This window comes from Manis javanica, chromosome 15, assembly GCF_040802235.1.
Source record: "Manis javanica isolate MJ-LG chromosome 15, MJ_LKY, whole genome shotgun sequence".
Classification (NCBI taxonomy): Eukaryota; Metazoa; Chordata; class Mammalia; order Pholidota; family Manidae; genus Manis; species Manis javanica.
Window position 1 is genome coordinate 26,318,228 of NC_133170.1, and position 21,135 is coordinate 26,339,362.

At 51.0% G+C, this 21,135-nt stretch overlaps 1 protein-coding gene across 3 annotated transcripts in view; it reads left to right on the plus strand.

Annotated features, from left to right (window-relative positions):
• Window positions 1-21,135, plus strand: part of VWF (von Willebrand factor) — a 133,505-nt gene that overhangs the window by 44,248 nt on the left and 68,122 nt on the right. For all 3 annotated transcript variants that reach the window (XM_073223293.1, XM_073223294.1, XM_073223295.1), the window contains exons 13-18: window positions 895-995; window positions 7,034-7,229; window positions 7,846-8,061; window positions 11,548-11,788; window positions 18,497-18,591; window positions 20,463-20,623. In XM_073223293.1, the coding sequence (XP_073079394.1) occupies window positions 895-995; window positions 7,034-7,229; window positions 7,846-8,061; window positions 11,548-11,788; window positions 18,497-18,591; window positions 20,463-20,623 (1,010 nt within the window). The remainder of the gene's footprint in view (window positions 1-894; window positions 996-7,033; window positions 7,230-7,845; window positions 8,062-11,547; window positions 11,789-18,496; window positions 18,592-20,462; window positions 20,624-21,135) is intronic.

Sequence of the window (21,135 nt, forward strand, 5' to 3'; positions counted from 1 at the left end):
GGGGAATGTTGGGAGCTGGACACTGGTTTTGGTTCCTCTTTGAGATGAGGAAGCAGCAAAGGCTGATGCTGAGAGGTCAGGAAGAGGGCAGCTGGTGGCGAGTGAGACGATGGTGAGAGGATGTCATGGGGCAAAGCCAGGTGGTCCTGTCACCTGTGGGAAAAGCCCATCTGTCTAGTGACTTTGCCAGGTTGCACTGTGCCCCTTTGCACAGCATAATCCCCACCTTCACCCTCAAAGCTGTGAGTTTGTGGCTCTCAGATTCCTGCCCTCTTCTTCTCCATGACCACTGGCCACCCTGTGGGCCATTGTCACGACATTGTACAGAGTGGGAGAACCTGGGCTCATGCGCACACAGCATGTCCACGTGTATTAAGGTTGTGTCTGTCCCCTTACGCCTTTCTCCAGGGCAAGAGGTATGCTTCTACCTCATCTCCAGCAAGAGCTGCTGTGCATACAGGGTTCTGCTTTACATACAACATCGCTCAGCCATGAGGATTGAGTAACTCAGCCTGGAAGTGGTGTGCAAGGGCAGAGAGGCCTGGGCATGCTCAGGCATCGGGGTGCACGGTTCAGAGCTCTTGGCTTCTGGCACCTGCTTAAGCCTAGGATGTAGGAACCTCTTATGCCCTCTTGTGGAAGCAGGGGGAATGGCAGGCCACAGCAGGGACACAGAGGCACCTTTCTAGAGAGCCCTGTGTGCACTTCACCCACCCGATCACCCCATTCCGAGATCCCCCCTTAAGTGTCGTGGACATCCCCACCTGCCTCCTACCTCATTGCTTTCATTTTGCCGTCCTTTTTGGATACCCATCTCTCCCTGTGATACATCTAACTGTCACCACCCTGCCTTCTGCAGATCTCAGCCTAAATCCTGTCCCTACTCTGTTCCAGGTGACCTCCGTATCCAGCACACTGTGATGTCCTCCGTGTGCCTCAGCTATGGGGAGGACCTGCAGGTGGACTGGGATGGCCGAGGGAGGCTGCTGGTGAAGGTAGGCCCCCTCTCGAGCACTGCCCTTGCAGCCCGGCCCTTACAAAGTGCCCCTTGTGCTCTGGCAGAGTGGCTCTGTGTGGTGGGGGAAGAATTCCTTTCTCCCCAGGCCCTGCACCCCCAGAGTGAGGAACAGGCCTCTCTTGTTTAAGAGAGGCTGGTGTTTGCTGTCTGGATGCCCCTTGTTCGTGGTGGGGTTAGTACTTCTGGGGCTCTGGTACCACACGGGCCTGCAGACTGGGTGGGCTCCTGCAGGGCTGGGAAGGTGGCAGATCTGCTGCCCTGTCTCCTGGCTGCAACAAGGCATGGGCGCAGGGGGTGTCCACATACGATGCCCGCTGTGGGTAGCGAGGGAACAGCCAGTCTGGGACTCACAGCTGAGACCTCATTTGGCAAACCCCTTCCGGGAGAGCCATCCTGCCGCCTGGGGGAGTTGTGCTTGGTACTGCCAGGTCCCTCCCCAGGCCCCGGGCCTCTGCAGGCAAACGACCACGTCCCCTTGTTCTCTGCAGTCCTAGAGTAATATTTGGATAACAATCCATATATTTTACAGGGCTTCCCTATATGCTTTACCCCTCTGGAAATTTCCCTAGAAGGTGGGCATTGCAAATAGTCACTGCTGTTTTTATACATGAAGCAACCAAGACTCAGGCACTTTGGGAGGCCTGCCCAGCACTACGCAGCCGACCCATGGCAGAGCCAGGCCAGCTCCCTGGGCAGCATCCTGTCTACTACACCACACTCCTCACTTTTTGGGTCTTCAGATGCCTTCGTGGTCCGAAATATTATTGGAGATGCCAAGATCTTTCAGGAAGGTTTTCTCTATCAATATTTACCAGACTGGAAACTAAATCAGAGACACTTAAAATATATGTTTATATTTATGAATTCACTTAAAAATAATAATAATAAACCCACTACACATTAATATAAACAACATTTTTTTTGAAAAGTGTTTTCCCAAACAAAAATAAGTAGTAGAAGAGCACCACTGTTTTACATCTCTGCCAGTTTTTTTAATGACTGGCTTCACAGAAGACGGCTGTCGTCTCACATTTCCTTCTGCATTCAATCATTTACAATATTGTATGTCATGAGCTTCTGGAAAAATCCACTGTGCACTCATAAGAAAATGAGGAGGAAAAAGCCAGATAAGGCCGTAATATTATTATGAAAATAGTTTTGGCCTCATGGACCCCTTGCAAGGGACTCAGGCACCCCCGTCACCCCCTGCAACCCTTCCACACACACACCATGGTTTCCAACACACACTTTGAGAACCACTGCCTGGATCTTCCCTAGGGTCCTGGGAGAGCCCCTCCTGCATCCTGGGGTCCCAGGGTGCACAGGGCCCTTGTGCAGCCCTGCGCTGGCCGTCTGGGGCAACCCTGATGACGTCCTGGCCTCCTTTGTCCTCATGAGGCCATGTTCTTTCTCTGGTCCTAGAGTCCCTGAGAGAGTTCCAAATTAGCCGCATTTTTTTTCTTTTTCTTTTTTCTTTTGGTATCATTAATCTACAATTACATGAAGAACATTATGTTTACTAGGCTCCCCCCTTCACCAAGTCCCCTTGACATACCCCTTCACAGTCACTGTCCATCAGCGTAGTAAGATGCTGTAAAATCACTACTTGTCTTCTGTGTTGCACAGCCCTCCCGGTACCCCCGCCCCCACATTATACATGCTAATCTTAAGGGCCCCTTTCTTTTTCCCCCGCCCTTATCCCTCCCTTCCCACCCATCCACCCCAGTCCCTTGTCCTTTGGTAACTGTTAGTCCATTTGTGGTTTCTGTGATTCTGCTGCTGTTTTGTTCCTTCAGTTTTCCTTTGTTCTTATACTCCACATATGAGTGAAATCATTTGGTACTTGTCTTTCTCCACCTGGCTTATTTCACTACCCTCTAGCTCCATCCATGTTGTTGCAATGGTAGGATTTGTTTTCTTCTTATGGCTGAATAATATTCCATTGTGTATATGTACCATATCTTCTTTATCCATTCATCTACTGATGGACACTTAGGTTGCTTCTATTTCTTGGCTATTGTAAATAGTGCTGCGATAAACATAGGGGTGCATCTATCTTTTTCAAACTGGAGTGCTGCATTCTTAGGGTAAATTCTTAGAAGTGGAATTCTGGGTCAAATGGTATTTCTATTTTAAGCATTGAGGAACCTCCATACTGCTTTCCACAATGGTTGCACTAATTTACATTCCCACCAACAGTGTAGGAGGGTTCCCCTTTCTCCACAACCTCGCTAACATTTGTTGTTGCTTGTCTTTTGGATGGTGGCGATCCTTACTGATGTGAGGTGATATCTCATTGTGGTTTTAATTTGCATTTCTCTGATGACAAGTGATGTGGAGCATCTTTTCATGTATCTGTTGGCCATCTGAATTTCTTCTTTGGAGAGCTGTCTGTTCAGCTCCTCTGCCCATTTTTTAATTGGATTATTTGCATTTTGTTCGTTGAGGTGCATGAGCTCTTTATATATTTTGGATGTCAAGCCTTTATCAGATCTGTCATTTACAAGTATATTCTCCCATACTGTAGGGTACCTTTTTGTTCTATTGATGGTGTCCTTTGCTGTACAGAAGCTTTTCAGCTTGATATAGTCCCATTTGTTCATTTTTGCGTTTGTTTCCCTTGCCTGGGAGATATGTTCAAGAAGAGGTCACTCATGTTTATGTCTAAGAGATTTTTGCCTATGTTTTTTTCTAAGAGTTTTATGGTTTCATGACTTACATTCAAGTCTTTGATGATCCATTTCGAATTTACTTTTGTGTATGGGGTTAGACAGTGATCCAGTTTCATTCTCTTACATGTAGCTGTCCAGTTTTGCCAGCATCATCTGTTGAAGAGACTGTCATTTCCCCATTGTATGTCCATGGCTCCTTTATTGAATATTAATTGACCATATATGTTTGGGTTAATGTCTGGAGTTTCTAATCTGTTCCACTGGTCTGTGGCTCTGTTCTTGTGCCAGTACCAAATTGTCTTGATTACTGTGGCTTTGTAGTTGGGGAGTGAGATCCCCCCCACTTTATTCTTCTTTCTCAGGATTGCTTTGGCAATTCGGGGTCTTTGGTGGTTCCATATGAATTTTTGAATTATTTGTTCCAGTTCATTGAAAAATGCGGTTGGTAATTTGATAGGGATTGCATTGAATCTGTGTATTGCTTTGGGCAGGATGGCCCTTTTAACGATATTAATTCTTCCTAGCCAGGAGCATGGGATGAGTTTCCATTGTTAGTATCCTCTTTAATTTCTCTTAAGAGTGTCTTGTAGTTTTCAGGGTATAGGTCTTTCACTTCCTTGGTTAGGTTTATTCCTAGGTATTTTATTCTTTTTGATGCTATTGTGAATGGAATTGTTTTCCTGATTTCTCTTTCTATTAGGTCATTGTTAGTGTATAGATTTCTGTGTATTAATTTTGTATCCTGCAACTTTGCTGAATTCCAGTATTAGTTCTAGTAATTTTGGAGTGGAGTCTTTAGGGTTTTTTATGTACAATACCATGTCATCTGCAGCACTTTTTTTCTTTTATAAAAACTAAACCTGATGACCACAGACCACAGAACATGTGTGGGAGAGCTTGTCAACCCATCATTTGTAGTTGGAAATGAAAATCCCTCATGTCTTGAGCAAGACGGTAACTTGCCTGGGTCTTGCGGTCATTTGGGTGCAGAGCAAGGCCCTGAACTCTCTGATTCCAGTGATGCCTCCTGCACCCCCGTCAGCCACCCCACTCTCGCCATTACCCCCTGGTCACAGAGAGGGTGCTCTCCCACCGTGCAGCTTCTCCGCTCTGCCGAGCCCTGAACACCTTGTCTGGGGACGCTGCCCTTCCCCTCCTCAGGCTCCTGGTCCTTATCTCCCTGAGGCGACTTCCTTCTGTGGGAATGGGGTGCAGGGTGATCTGGGGTTTGGCCAGTTTAGCAAACCTAAGACGATTTAGACAGCAGCAGTGGCCCCGTGGCCTGTGGGAATGTCTCCCTGGTTGGGACTGGAAAGGAAAGTGTGCACTTGTGGACATGGCAGGAGGTGGGGTGTGTCACCATGCTGACTGTGGTGGGGTTTGTGGGGCCCCCGGTGGAGGACGTTCCCTGGAGGCACAGGGGAGCAGCAGGGGGAACACAGTCACCCCGAGAGAGGCTGGGAGCGCTGCCTGGGGCTCCCTGGTCTCCTTCCCCTGATGAAGTGTGGATGCCTTGTCCCTGGGTGGGTTGGGGGGCTGGCAGGTCAGCCTTAGGCAGAGTGGTGTACAAAAGACCTCTGACAGTCCCCACCCTGTCAGAAGTGTCACTGGTCCCAGATCTCCTGCAGAGAGCAAACATGTTCTCCAAACCCCTGATCTTGGGGTTATGTCGGACTTGCGTTGGGCCCTGGCATCCAGATCTGGTAACCCTGGGCTGAGCTGACCCCCGAGACAGGCCAGCGGACCAAAGGAACGGATGAAGATGGAGTCTTAGGGAGGGGTGGATGGTAGCGGGGAGCAACACAGGGCTCTGGGGGAAGTGTGCAAAGGGTCTGAGAACGAGGGGGAGAGGACGCTGAGGGTGGCAGAGGGGTGGGAAGGCTCATCACCAAGTTGGCTGTTCTGCTCAGGCCTGGCATTGCATTTCCGCCTGCGTCTGGAGGAGACAGCAACCACTCACAGATTTATTCAGGCCTTTGTTTAGCCATTTATTCCTTCAACACATATTTATTGAGCATCCACAGGCACCATTCTGGGGGCTGGGGTTACATCTGTGAAACAAAACAGACCAGGACTTTTGCCTCATTTAGTTTCAGTTCTTATGGGGAAAGACAGGCAATAAACAAAACCAACAAGTAAATTATATCATATATTAGAAGGCTATCAATCCCAGGGAGTAAGCAAAGCAGAGAAGGGACAGGAAATGCCTGGTCAGGATTTACATTTACATGTGCCAATGCTTGATATTTGTAAAGAAGCAAGGAAACATTACTGCATCCTCTTTCTTTTAATGATATTTCCTTGGGTATGTTTCACATGGGTCTGGAACCTTCCACCAGACTGTTCATGCTGCGTTCTATGAAGTCAGAGCTGGAAGCTGGAATGGGCTCTGAGGATGACCCTAGGGACCCAGGCTGGCACGTGAGGGTTTCAGAACTCGGCGGGACAACTGGCCATGTTAACTACATGCGGGACTGGAGTCAGGCCTCAGGGGCCCCAGCCCCAGCTGCATCTTTGAATTGGGGCCCTGGCAGTAGAAACAGTGGATGCCCCAGCTGTGAAGTGTGAAAGGCAAGCCTGTCATGAGTGTGCACTTCGGGCTTAGAAGGCTGGAGAATGAGCCGCATGCCGATGGCCTGGAGTTTTACCCCGGCCCCCCAGTCGTGGCAGGTGCCCCAGTGTCCTTGCTGACCCCACCAACTCCAATTGCAACCCCCAGAGTCCTCTTTGGCTTATGGCCTTTTCTCTTCAGTGATGCTCAGTGGCTACATTTCACATACGTAGTTAGAAAGGTGCTGTTCTTGGTCACCAAGCATGAGCTCTGAGAGGACTGGGGCCATAACTGACTCGGCCTGCTTCTCCCGCAGGTATGACCGTGGAAGTGCTTGGTAAAGGGGTGCTGACTTTGCACTTGATCTCCATGGTGTCGGGACCCACTGGCCTGGGCATCCCCACTGACCGGCCAGGGTGGTACAGATCACACTGGGCCAGGGCTCACCTGGCCACTGTCCCTGCTCTGCCACGACCTCTGTGACCTCAGACAAGTCCCCTTCCTTCTCTGGAACTCACTATCTCCATCTTTAAATGCCCAGAGAATCTCCCAAATCCTGTGGGGCACGACTGGTCTCTGACCCGGATGGGGTAGTGGGGACATCGCTGGTGGCAGGCTTATACTGCAGTTAGCTCCGTCTCTCCTTCTGCATCTAGGGCTTAGCTGCGGTTTATTAGATTCATACTTGTTTTTTCCCTGGGGAGCGTTGTTGATGAAAACCATCTCAGGAGTGAAGGGAAGCTGGGGCCGCGTTGACGGCTGCCGCTCCAAGGTGGTCCCCCTCTCGCGCAGCTGTCCCCTGTCTACGCCGGGAGGACCTGCGGCCTGTGTGGCAATTACAATGGCAACAAGGGCGATGACTTCCTCACGCCCGCAGGCCTGGTGGAGGCCCTGGTGGAGGACTTCGGAAACGCCTGGAAGCTGCACGGGCACTGTGAAGACCTGCAGCGGCAGAGCCGCGACCCGTGTCACCTCAACCCGCGCCTGAGTAATGAGCCTGGGAGGGGGTGTGCACTTGGCAGGGCCCTAAGGTCTCCAAGGCCCCACGCATTCCAGGGGACAGGGCGCCCCCCTCGGGGTGGAGGGGCACTTTGCTTACCAGCAGCCTTCTAATATCTGCATCTGGATAATCTTTTTCATAGTCCCTCTACTGAGCACCCCCAGTGGGCCAAACCCTGGGAAAACAAGAACAGCACATAGTTCCTGCCCCCGGACCTTCTCTGTTGGAGCAGCAGCCACACCAGCTCAGAACTTAATTATCATAACACCCACTGGGGTGACCATGAGCAGATTTATCTGCAGCAAACTTTTAGTCTTGCATTACCTTCTCCGTCTTACTCAACCCACCATGGAATTATTTCTTCCTTTGCCAGGGGGTGTGTGCTCTGGAAATGCAGTTTATTATGTGTTTAAGTCGAAAGTAATTAGGGAAGTGTATTGGCTGCAGAAGGAACATCGCAGGGATGCTCAGAGCCGGGAGAAGGTGTTTGTGCTGGGTGTGCTGCTGAGCCAGAAGCTGGAGAGGGGGTCTCAGAGTGGGGGCTGTTATGTCCTCTGGGGTCTGGCACTGAGCAGCTGTGGTGCTCGCCCCTTCCTTCCCCCAGCCAGGTTTGCCGAGGAGGCATGTGCCCTCCTGACGTCCTCCAAGTTTGAGGCCTGCCACCACGCCGTGAGCCCTCTGCCCTACCTGCAGAACTGCCACTATGACGTCTGCTCCTGTTCCGATGGCAGGGACTGCCTCTGCAGCGCAGTGGCCAGCTACGCAGCAGCCTGTGCCTGGAGAGGCGTGCACATTGCGTGGCGGGAGCCCAGCTTCTGTGGTGGGTGCCCTTCCTGCCCGCCACCCCCACAGCCCAGCCCAAACGCCTTGCATGCCCTGCGGCTCTGCCCACTTGTCCTGTTCAAAGCACTGTCTGCCTTGCTGGTTTCAGAAACTAGCCCGGGGGCATCTGACAAGCAGGGGTTGTGGGAACTGTTCATCTGCAGCCACTTTTCCCTCCCATCTTCCAGCAGGACAGGGTGGTGGGAACTGGCTCTCCCCTAGGACAGGCTTGTTCCTTGGACCCCAGACCCTGGAGGCCTGCCAAGTCCTTGGAGTCCCTGCCAAGCAGAGCTTTCCTGTGGCTGCTGCCGCCTAGTGTTCAGTACATGCACAGCCAGGCTGAGGAACCAGTGGGTGCTGGATCCAAGTGGGTCCCTGCACCCCCGTCTGAGGCTGGGCTCCCGGCCAGGGTCAATGGCCTTGTATAAAGTGAAAGTTGAATGACATCGTTGTCCCCTGCTGACTTTAGAGTCTCACTGTGCTCTGTCAAGAGTCCTGGCACTAGGGCTGGTATATGCCCCACACTCCAGTCCCTCAGGTGGCTACACAGTGTGCTCACTTTGTGGCTGCTCTGGGCACATCTGCCAGTGCCCCGCATGGCCAGGCAGTGAGTGCTGTAGAGCCTGACCCTTCCTTTTTGAGATCAGATGGGCACTACTTCCCTACTAGGTGCCTGTCACAAGGAATAAAATGATAGATTAAGGCAGGGGCAACCAAGGAAGGCTTTCTGGAGGCCATGTTCTCAACCAGGCTTTTAAAAGGCGCTGTCTTAGGAGAGGAGTGTCATTCTGATGGTGGAGTAGTAGCAGCAGCACGTAGAAGTGAGGAGGATATTCTGGGAGGGGAAGGGGTCGTGGATATGCTGATTCTCAGGGTGAAGTAGATGTGTTTGGAGATGAAAATGTTGGTGGCCCTGAGAGAAGCAGGAAAATAGGAGCTACGAGGAAGGCTGAGGGGCTTGAATCATGTCTTTGAAGAGAAGTGTACCTACGGGAGCCCTAGAAGTGTCGCTGTTTGGGTTCAATGAGCCAGCTCATGCTTCAAGCCTAAGGAAGCTCATAAAGGCGGCTCGAAGGCAACAGTAGGAGCCAAAGGGAGCAAGTATGGAGGTGCCTGCCTGCAGTGCACCCCCACTGTGGGGCGCCGGCCGGCAGGGCCGGGCAGGGCCTCAGACCTTGCTGGCAGCTTGCTATGACTGCCCTGCTCTGTGCCCGGGCGCCCCCCGCCTCAGAACAGCTCTTCTTAACTTCCCCTGAGAACAGGCTGGGAGGGAACGGGCTGGCCACGCAGTGGCAGGGCTGAGGTCTGGCTGGAGACATTCCTGCCCTCCAAGGCCTCATGACAGACACCACAGGAAGTGAGGGGCGCTAGGAAGAGGCTTCCCTGGGGACTTTGAAGGACATGAAGGATCTGTATCTAGGGGTTTATATGGAGGTGAACCAGGGAAAAGGCTGGCCAGATGGGTTTGGGGTGCTCCTCTGAGCCCAAGGAGTGTGGGCAGGATTCCTGGGTTCCTGCCTTCATCCAGTACCTCATTTTTCCCTTTCTGAGAATAGACAGAGCTTCCTAAACCGCTAAGTCCATCCGTAAGAGGAGGCCATACCAGTTGGGGACACTCATGGAGTGAGGTCTGACCATTGTCTGTTTTATGGGGTGCTGTGAGGAGGTTCGGGGGAAGCATACACATTTTTTTCCCTTGCACATCAGTTACGTTTCCTTTGGGAAGATAAGACCAAGGGATCTTTGAAGGCAGGGACCAAGCCTTCCTATCTCTGTGCCCTGAGCCCAGCCCCCGGCAGGCTGTACATTGCTTCTTCTGGGGAGGAAGGCTGCAGGGGGAATTTACTAGGGCTCCAAGCCAGCTCTGGAGTCAGTCTGTCAGAGAAGAAAGCTCTCAGCTCAGCTGCCTGTTAACAGGTGGAATGTGCCTTGATCCTGGAACTGTCAATGGGGTGAAGGGCTGCCCACCTTTGCTGCCCAGCTTGTCCCATCTCAGCCTGCCCTCACTAAGTATTCACCCGACAACCTAGCCTCTGTGCAGGTTCAGAAAAAAATAGATATTTAATATGGTGACAGTGCCCCCCTTTTCAGTGGCCTACAGACACCAAGCCCAGGGTAGTTGCAGGGCGGGGTGGGAGGCTGCAGGGCTCTCAGAGGGTCCTCCCACCCCCCACCGCCCAATTCTGAGGTTCATGGTCACGGCCTCCTTCTACAGCTTCTGCAAAATGCCCTGTCAGTGGGTTTCTGCTGTAGAGATGGATTCTACCTGAGAAGTGAAGCCTTCTGATGGCCCCAGGGAAGTGTCCTCAGAGCAAAGTTCTCATTTCTCCAGCAAAGGCTGATCAGCAGTGGGAAAGCATTTTGAAGGGTGGCATGCTCCCCACACCTGCCAGCAAAGAATTTCCCCATCAGGGTGCTCACGAGACAACTGTGATCCCAGAAAGTGTGTTATGTGTTGGCCAGAATCCAGGAGTGCCCTGTCCCCATAGGCCTAGAGCCTTCTCTGGGACACCCCTCCCACCCGGGGCCTGCTGGACCCGTGCTGGGGGCCTCCACCTGATTGTGATCAGGAGTATCTTAACCATAATGACAGCAGTAGCATGAACACTTACCACGTGTGAGGCGGTGTTTGTTAGCTCACACCACTGTCCCCACGGCCCAGGTGGATAGATATTAGTATATTCCAGTAGGAAACTGCTCCCAGTCATGTCACTAACGAATGGCAGAACTGGGGCTCGAGCCCAGGAACCTGGGACACGGGGCCCATTCTCCTAGTGACTGTTGCTCTGCTGCACTTCCCTTTGGCTCCTGGGTGCTGGGCCGTTTCTCTGTGGGAGGCCAGGGAGAGTGAGGGCTGCCGGACCCAGTGCCACCACGTTGGTGGGGTGGGTACAAGAGCGTCCCTGCAGTTTGTGACTGTGTGTCCTCAAGAGCACGGCTTCCGAGGAACTGTTTCCTTTTTAGAGCATAATGGTTAAGAGCATGAGTTTCGGTCGCAGAGAGCGGGTTCAAATGCCTCCTCTGCTTCCTCCTGGGAGCCAGGCCCCCAGGAGGCCACTGAGCTTCAGCTCAGTTTTCTCACCTGTCGGAAGGGGATTAGGAGTCTAACTCACTGAGAGGTGTAAAAAGCATAAGCCCTGTGTGAAGAGCAGAGTGTTCGGTGCACCACAAATGGTAGCCCTTCGCTCCCAGTTCTTAATAGTCACAGCTTCAAAAGCCACCAGGATTTCTGCTCTGTCCCAGGCTTTGAGACTCCAGCGTGATGCCTCTGGTTAAGCAGAGGTGAAAATGTGTGCATCCATAATGATAATAGGCCCTGTGAGCATGAAAGTGCCCCTTAGCTCAGAGTAGGAAAGGGAGGTGGTGACCACCCAGGTATAACTGGGGCTCACAGCTGTGAGGGGTGGCACCCCCATCCGAGAACCACAGTCCTTGTCATTTTAATGTGTCCCCTGAGACTTGCCTGCCCTCCCTGCTCTTCCAGTGCTGAGCTGCCCCCAGGGCCAGGTGTACCTGCAGTGTGGGACTCCCTGCAACATGACCTGCCGGTCCCTCTCTTACCCGGATGAGGAATGCAACGAGGTCTGCCTGGAGGGCTGCTTCTGCCCCCCAGGACTCTACCTGGATGAGAGGGGGGACTGCGTGCCCAAGGCCCAGTGCCCCTGTTACTATGATGGTGAGATCTTCCAGCCAGAAGACATCTTCTCAGACCATCACACCATGTGGTAAGTGCAAGTGGCAGGACCAGAGACCTCTAGAATGGCCAAGCTGGAAAGGAAAATGGTCCTCCAAGTCCTTTATTTAATGGGTAGGTTAACTGAGGCCCCAAAAAGGAAGCGACATGTCCAGAGTTGCACAGCAAGTCAGGAGCAGAGCTGGGGTTCCACCCAGGACATTGACGCAGGGAACTAGAGCTCTGGGCTGGCAGTAGGAATTCTTGAGCCTTATGGTCATCTATCCTGTGTTGAGCCCCATTTCCTTGCTCTCGGTCTCAGCTTCCCTGTTCTAGAACAGGAAATGGGTGATCTCCCTGTCCCCACCCCTTTGGCCCCGTCAGTGTTCAGTGTTCTCAGGCTGAAGCATATGAGTCAGAAGAAAATATACCGCAGCAGCGTTGCCTCAAGGGGGCATTGCTGTCCAGACTAGCTTCATGCACTTCCCTGAAAAACAGCTCCAAATCATGCGTGCTTCCTGCAGCCCTTCACTCAGCCCTCTGTCGTGGTAAGTCAGCAGGGCTGTCTTGGTCTCAGATTTGTGTCACATTTGTGACAGGACATTCGTTGGGCCAGCATTGCCTTGGCACTGTTCTGTCCTGTTGGGCTAGAGATGAGCGATCTCAAGAGGAGCCCCACACATAGTGTGGGCCCCCAAGAAGCTAGCGGTCTATAGGGAGACTGGTTGAAATGTTCTGGCATGGTGAGCTTCAGTCATAAAAGTAGAGAGAAAAGCAGGAGGAGTCAGCCCTGGTGCGTCCAGCCCCTGCTTCTGTGACTGTCAGCCCTTTGCCACTTGTATCCTCCTTCCCTTTTTGGCTGGAGTGGCTTAAAGAGAACTTCAGATATTATACCATTTCATCTGAAAATACTTGAGTATGTATTTCTAACAGATAAGCATTAAAAAAAAAACCCTGGCCCTTCACAAGAATCCACAGTACTTCCTTAATGTCACCTAATATTCCCTCCTTGTTCACTTGTCCTGATTGTCACAAAATGCCTTTTAATAATTGGTTTGTTCAAGTGAATATCCACATGAGGTCTGCACATTTCATTTAGTATGAAGCCGTTCTCATCGCCCCAGTGAGAGGAATCTGTGGTCCCTTCCAATCTCGTGGACCCACAGCAGGGTGTTCACACTTGTGCTAAAAACTGTTATGGTCACTGGGTTTGGACTTCAGAAATATGTGTTGTATCTCCTTTCTAGACTGTGGCCTCCCCAATAGTAGAGACAATGTCTTAGGCCTGATCCCAAGCATCTAACACAGTTCTGGCAAAAAGCAGTTACAATCAATGTCTACTGAGATAAAATAACTGTAATAGTTGGTAGACCCACCCTATCATAGACCTAAAAATTCCTACTCATTCAGAACAGGTGAGGATTGTTTCCACTGGGGAGGAATTGATGAACTCAATGCAGGAGGCAGCTGTTGAGGGTGAGGCGAACTCTGAGAGCAGAGGGGGTGGATGATGGAGGAGGGCCTTCTGGGTGGGGCCGAGGTGCAGGGACTGAAACCCACAGGAGAATCACCAGTAACCAAGGTAGGTCCTCTGGGGAAGAGATGATGAGACTGGAGGGAGCTGGGGGCCAGCCTCAGGGGTCTTTGAAAGATAGGGTGAGGATGGGTGCTTGGGCAAGACACAATGGGGACGTTGAAAGGCGGAGCAGAGAGCAAATAGGATCAACACGTGGCTTTAGGGAGTGGGTTCGGGAAGCTGCATGGGTATGATGGCAGGGAGATTGGATGGGGGGAAGATGTTGACACAGTCAGATGAAAAGGTGCTGAGGTCCTGGGCCAAGAAACCTCAGTGAACATGGAGAGGGGACAGAAGCTGGGCACTGTGAGAAAGAAGCCGACTAGCAGGTGCTTGGGAGGAGGTTTGTTGGAGGTGGCCCCAGGGGTCTCTACTTGAATGCTCAAGACAGTGATGCTAGAACAGCTGGGGGCTCTTGGTAGGTAGAAGGAAGATACTGAGTGGTTTTGGCCTTGATGACCTGAGTTAACTAAGAGGGCATCTAGTGAGTGACTGGAACCAATAGCTGGAATTATGGGATTGGAACGTGAAAGAGAGAGTGAGGCTGGAGGACAGGATTTGTGAAGATGTATTGGGCAGAGCCAGAGGACTGCCCCAGCTCCCTGTGGGGAGTGGACCCCGGAAGAGGAGGACAGAGTCCAGGGCTGGGTGATGTTCAGCAGGCCAGTGTAGGAGAAAGAGGATCCTGGGAGAGAGGCTCAGGGAAAAGGTCGTATCAGGGCAGTGAAGGGACCAGTTTCTGTTGGTTTGAGCATCAGTCTTAGCCCAGTGGCTGCTTCTCTACAGTTGTCTGCCTACAGTTTCAAGGTGTTTCTTTCTGAGACCTTAAAACAATGCTGTTAGGCAGGCAGAAATTGCCTTTTTAGTAAGGAAATTGAGGCTTTGAGAGATCATCACTTTCTCAAATCACCCAACAAGTGACTAGAAGCCAGTAACTCTTCATACTACAGACAGCAGGCTGTTGAATGTGGTGATCAGAAGGTCATGGTGGCCCCATGTTTCAGTAGTGCCATGAGGAAAGAAGCCAGAGGGTAGAAGGCTGGGGTGGCTTGGAGGGCAGCAACTGTAGCTGGTGATTTTACCATATCAGAGGCACAGGGAAGGGAGGAGGGGGAAACAGCAGCACTGGGCGATCGGGCTGCGGGAAGAGCCCTGTATTCAGGCTTTTCTCAGGGTTTGCACCGCAGTGACCTTTCCAGGACTGCCTCCTCTCCTGTGTCTCGCTTCAGGCCCCAGGGGTGAAAGCTATTGACTGTTTTTCCACTTCAGGTAGAAAGTTGGGTTTCATGGAGAATGTGAGCCAGAGGGAATTTAGAGCTTGTTTGTGGGCATTTATTTTTATTATTTATTATGTTTTATTATCACACTGAGGAATGAGCCCAGCTGGAGCAAATGCTGGCGATGCCCGTGAAAAGGTGATAGGATGGTAGGAACGCTCTGGAATTTCTTCAGACCATTGTTTGGTCACCCACACAGCCACCGCAGTGGGGCACATCCTACTCTATCGCAGACCAGATTCTGGGCCAGGAGTTGATTTTTTTATTTTTATTTTTATTTTATTTTATTTTATTTTATTTTATTTTATTTTTTTTTGAGAGGGCATCTCTCATATTTATTGATTAAATGGTTGTTAACAACAATAAAATTCAGTATAGGGGGGTCAATGCTCAATGTACAATCATTAATCCATCTCAGCCCTAATTCTTGTCAGTCTCCAATCTTCTGAAGCATAACGAACAAGTTCTTACATGGTGAACGAATTCTTACATAGTGAATAAATTCTTACATGGTGAACAGTACAAGGGCATTCATCACAGAAACTTTCGGTTTTGATCATGCATTATGACCTATAAACAATCAGGTCAAATATGAATATTGGTTTGATTTTTGTACTTGATTTATATGTTGATCCCACATTTCTCCTATTATTATTATTATTTTTATTTTTAATAAAATGCTGAAGTGGTAGGTAGATGCAAGATAAAGGTAGAAAACATAGTTTAGTGCTGTAAGAGGGCAAATGTAGATGATCAGATGATCAGGTGTGTGCCTATGGACTAAGTATTAATCCAGGCTAGACAAGGGCAGCAAGACATCCACGGATGCAGAAGATTTCTCTCAAAGCAGGGGGGGTGAGGTTCTGAGCCTCACCTCTGTTGATCCCCAAATTCTCCACTGATGGCCCCCCTGCGACTGTGCCTGTCTTAGGTTGTTCCTCCCTTGAGGAATCTTACCCGTCTCTGGCTAACCAGTCATCTTCCGGGGCCATACAGGGAAATGTAAAGTTGGTAAGTGAGAGAGAAGCCATATTGTTTGAAAAGGTTAGCTTTTTACTTCTTTGCAGATTTATGCCCTGTGGCTTCTATGCCCAGCACTTGTCTCGAGGAGTTGATTTTTAATTGATCTGCAAGGCTGTTTTTAAAATATAAAATTAAGCCTTTGGATCATGTCCAGATGGCAGATAGAACATGGCATTTGGGGGAGGATTTTTTTTTTAACCAGGTATTAGTTAAAACCTGGAAGGAACAGGCTCTACCTGTGCCTTGAGAGGGAAGGTCTGATTCTCTTGCTCATTCAACAAATTTGGATTGAACGGCAGCCTCATTAAAAGTGTTCAAAGTCATTATGCTCAGAGAAATGCAAATTAAAACAATGAGTATTACTTCATATCAGTTAGACTGGAAAAATTTGGAATCTGGAAAATGCCAAGTGTTGGCAGGGCTGCAGGACATGGGGTCCCTGATCTGCTATGGTGGGATAGAGGCTAGGTCAGATGCTCCCAGAGTCTTTTCAGAACCTAAATCTCATTGTGCCATCCTTGCTTGGAAGCCTTCAGTAGCTTCCCCTCAACGGGTCTTAGGATAAAGATCGAGTTCCTAATGTGGCCTCCCAGGCCCCAGGTCATCTGACCCCTGCTACCTCTCTCTGTCCTTCTTTCAGTCTTGCAGTACATTGCTCCCTTCAAACCCAAAGTCAACTGCACCTGCATGTGGGAGAGTGATTGATACAGCATATGCACATTAGATATCCATGCCTGATATCCCCCAGCTCTGCTCCTGGACATATATACTAAAGAATTTCTTAAACAGCTTCTTAAGAGCACATGCACGAAGATGTTAATCGCAGCCTGTTTGCAGTGGCTGCAAGGAGTAGGTGCCACTCTGTGTCCATCACTGGGATGTCAGATGTAGTGGGTGCATGCTGCAGACTGCTGGGCAGCCTTGGAAGTTGGTCATATTAACAGGGACCAATTTTAAACACATGGTGCTGAATGAGAAAAGCGAAACACTGTGTGGTATATAAGATAATACCACTTTTATAAATTAAACATATATACATGTAAAACAATCACAAATTTTGTAGGAACCTACTCAGTCAGATGTACATTAAACAGAATGAAATTGTATTAGGTATCTATTCCTGCATACAAAACTCCCCCCAAATTTCCAGCTTGAGAATAACAAACATTAACGATCGTACACTGTCTCTAAGGGTCAGGATCCAGGGGCAGCCTGGTCGGGTGGTTTGGCTCAGGTCTGCTCAGAAGGCTACAGTCAGGCTGCTGGTCAGAGCTGATGTCATCTGGAGGGTCCATGCCCAGCCCAGCTTATTCCCACGCTGTTGGCAGGAGGCCTCAGTTCCTTGCCAAGTGGAGCTTGCCACGGGGCTGCTTATAGCGTGCTTTCCCCAGAGTGAGTCACACCAGGCAGAGACCCAGACCAACCCTGCAGAATCTTTTATGACCTGATTGTAAGTGCCAGATGGTCTGTGGGATGTCACTGTTGCCAGGGACTACTGGTCGCGCTGACCAACCTTGGTGCAGTGTAGGAGGGGGTTACACAGGGTGGAAACACCAGGATGTGGGGGGCCCTGGGAACTGCTCTGGAGACTAGATACCATGAAAATAGTTGCCTGTGTTAAAGGGGATGGGATTGAAGGATAGGAATAAACGAAAGTAAAAAAAAATTGAGTACTGTAAGCAAAGTCTTACGCTGATGCTGGGACACAAAGAGCAAGACCAGCCCTGGTTTCTACCCTCTTGCATCTTATAGTCCAGGGACAGAGACAGAGGTTGACCACATAGTAATTCAAATGCATGTAAAGTACACATGTGGTAGGAGGAGAAGGATGTGGTCCATAAGAGCTTGAAATGCGGGTGGACAAAGCAGGCTGTGTGTGTGTGGTGGGTGAAAGTGACATTAGATGAGAGGAGCCATGGGTGCAGAGGCCCTTGAGTTTGAAGGGAGCAATGCGCCTGCAAGATTAAAAGAAGGAAAGGGGGCCTGGGAGGTCACATGTGGGACTTGATCTTTTCCCTAAGGCCAGTTGAGGGGAAGCTATTGAAGGCTTCCAAGCAGGGATATGACATAATCAGATTTAGGTTTTGAAAAGGTGCTTGGGCTGCCAAGAGGCATGTGTCTGGAGAGAGGCAGGAATGGTGCAGGGACATCAGCTGGGGGGCTTTGCATTGTCCAGGTGAGTGTGATGATGGCTCATGGTGCGGTGACAGAGGTGGGCATGAATTCCAGAGATAGTTAGGAGAGAAAGTCCGAGGGCTTGGTGACGGGTCACGTATAGAAGGTGGGGAGAAGGTGTGTCAGGGCTGGCCCCTGGGTGACTGGTTTGTGGTGAGTCCGAGCCCTGGAGGGGAACCAGCTCTGGGGGTCATGCGTTCAGTTTTGGACGTGCTGAGCTTGGAGCGTCTTTGAGGCACTAAGGTGGCTGTCACACTGGCACTTGAATACATGGGTCTGTGGTTCAAATGAGAGACCTGAGTGGCTGATGTGAATTGATGCGTTGTGTGTAACTGTAGTGTGAATGACATGGTGAAAGGAGAAGAGAGGGTCTGGGAAGGAGCCAGTGGAAGGGGGTGAGCTGCAGTGAGCCTGAGAAGGAGCAGCTGGGCAAAGAGGGTGAAAACCAGGTGAGAATTGTGTTTTCTAGAAGAATGGAGAACTCAGCAGTACTGAGTGACATTGAAGGGGAGCAAGTGAGAGAAGGATGGAAGGCAGCGCCACTGGGTTTGCTGACATGCAGGTTATTGGTGGCCGTGGTGGGTGTGTTTCAGACGATCTGTGGACTGGGAGCCCAGCTGGAGGGGCAGAGGGTGAGTAGCAGGTGAGGACACAGCGCCAGCAGGTGCAGGAGCTCGGACAAAGCTGAGCGGTGTCTTTCCTCCCGCAGTTACTGTGAGGACGGCTTCATGCACTGCACCCCGAGTGGAGCCCCGGGGAGCCTGTTGCCGGACTCTGTCCTCGGCAGTCCCCTGTCTCACCGCAGTGAGTACTGCCCCCTGGAGGGGCCCTTCCTCTCCCTCTGCCCGATGCGGGGCCACCGGGGAGGGCTGGGCCACTCTGTCTAATGTGCCTCTGTACATGTATGTCCCAATTATTGAGGCAAGAAGAATTTTATTCTGTGACAGCAGGAAGGCTGAATTCTCTGCACGATGGATGCAGGGAGATCTCCATTTCATCCATGGTGACCTTAGTGGCGAGTGAGCTGGTCCCCTTGACTGTGGTGAAAACTACCTCCTTCAGTGGCCTCTCTGTCTAGGGACATGCTGACAAGGACCCTCCTTAGAAAGCCACTCAGATGGATTTCAGAGAAGGGGGTTTGGACCTAATAATTGCTGCACTTTAAGGAGAAGGCGCAGAAGGGAGAGAGTGCTGAGCTGGCGCTGTGGGGCCATGTCTGTGCTCAGGATGGGAGGCCTTCGTGGCTCCCAGAGCGACCCGTCATCCTTGCTTGAAAGGGTCTCTTCATAGGTGGGAGGGTGGTGCCTTTAGGCAAATAAACAGGCTATTTTTAACCTCAAACTTGACCTCTTCTCTGTCTGCCTCTCTCCTTCTACAAGCCCCCCCCTCTCTCAGCGGTATAGGTGTGCGCCACGTGCTGTCTTGCAGCTTGCCCTGGATGGGAAGCCCGGCTCCCCTGCGTTCCTGTTGGGGTGGCTTCCCTCAGCCCGGCGCTGGGTGGGAGCCCAAGCAAGTGGGTGGCTCCTGAGTTGAGATCAGGCCTTGTGACCCTGCTTGTTCTGTTCGGGCTGCTAGAACAGAAAGCCGCAGGCTGCGGGGCTCACGAACAACAGAGACACATCGCTCACTGTCCTGGAGCCTGGAAGTCTGTGGGCAGGGTGCCAGCAGGCCTGGGGAAAGGTCCTCTTCCACGTCCCAGGCTTCTCACTGTGTCCCCCTCTGGGTGAAACTTCTAGAATTTTGTGTGATTCAGAGAAGCCATTTAATCTCTGAGGGTTTCAGTTACTTCACAAAAGTTTCCACATAAAAATAAGTCTGCCAATTCTGGCTTTCAGGGCCACAAGGGATAGTAAGTAAGCCCTATGTGTGGTAAGATACAAATGCTGTTATGTACACCAGGGTTCTTGAAAGAAAGGGGCTGTATCCATATCTGCTGTCATCATTTATTTAGTCTGCCACTGATGCTACTGTCAGGAAATGTGATGCAACAGTGAACAAAGTAGATAAAACCCCCTACCTTCATGGAGCATATATTTTAGTGGGTGGGGTGGGCAATCCACAATTAAATAAAATACGTAGTGTATTGGATGTTGTATCAACAGTGATCAGGTAGAGAATGACAAGGCAGAGAGGGCAGACAGATGTCTCAACCAATGGAGTGTCCCAAATTTAAACAGAGTGGGTGGGATGGCCAGTGGCCAGGCAGAGGAGGGCATGTGAGCAGAGGCATTTAAAGTCACATTGGGAGTATAAATCAGTTGTAGCCATTTTAGGAGCCATCCATTGGGGCCTGTAAAGGTCCCTTTTTAGCATCCAAACCCAGGTCCTTCTAAGCCTGGGATTGCACATTGCTGCAGTGTGTTCTGACTTCAATGCACGTTGCTAGAACAGGATGGAGAGGGGTGAGGAGTGGGGCCTCCAGAGGGCTGCTGAGGTCAGGAGAGGTGCTTTCAGCCCAGGCGAAGGTCGCAAGCTCAGATGAGAGGAGGCTGCCTTCCCAGGGCCACACAGGGAGCTGAGCTCAGTACCAGACCCGACCGGAAGTCTCCGTCCCAGGGACAGGGTGGCTCTGAGTCTCTGGAATTGAGTGGTACGGCCAGGGGACCAAGGACGGTGTGGAAGGTGGAGCCACCCACTCCTGTGCTAATGGCCTCTTTGATCTTCCTGTCTGCAAGGCAAGAGGAGCCTGTCCTGCCGGCCGCCCATGGTCAAGCTGGTGTGCCCTGCTGACACCCCACGGGCTGAAGGGCTGGAGTGTGCCAAAACCTGCCAGAACTACGAGCTGGAGTGCATGAGCATGGGCTGTGTCTCGGGCTGCCTCTGTCCCCCAGGCATGGTAAGCCACCCATAGCCACAAAGGGCCGGCAGCCTTCCGTTTTTCTGGCACGCAGTGGGGAGTGACGTGGGCTGTGGAACTGGAGGAAGGAAGAAACAAGAGCTGCACAAGGGTGGGAGTGGGGGCTGGGGTTGGGAAGAGCACTCTGGCCAAGTGTCTGGGGCCGACCCTGGTGAGGTCTGACAAGCGCACAAGGACTTAGTGCTCAGAGGGGCTGTAGGAAGCAAAGCAACTATTTCCAGAAAATACTTAGAGCGAACACAGGCATTTCCACAGGTATTTTTGCAAGGGCTACATTCCATTGTATGATGATGAGAAGGTGCATGCATATTTCATATGATTTGCATACACGCATACAGCATTTTATTTCGAGAGAAGTTGTTTATGTCTCCTGCCATGCCACTAGCAAGGACTGGCCCAAGTAGTCCCTTCCCCACCCCGAGCCTTGTTTTCCCCACTGTAAAGTGAGTCATGAAGTCCTGGCTAGCTCTTAAGTTCCTGTGATTCCAGGA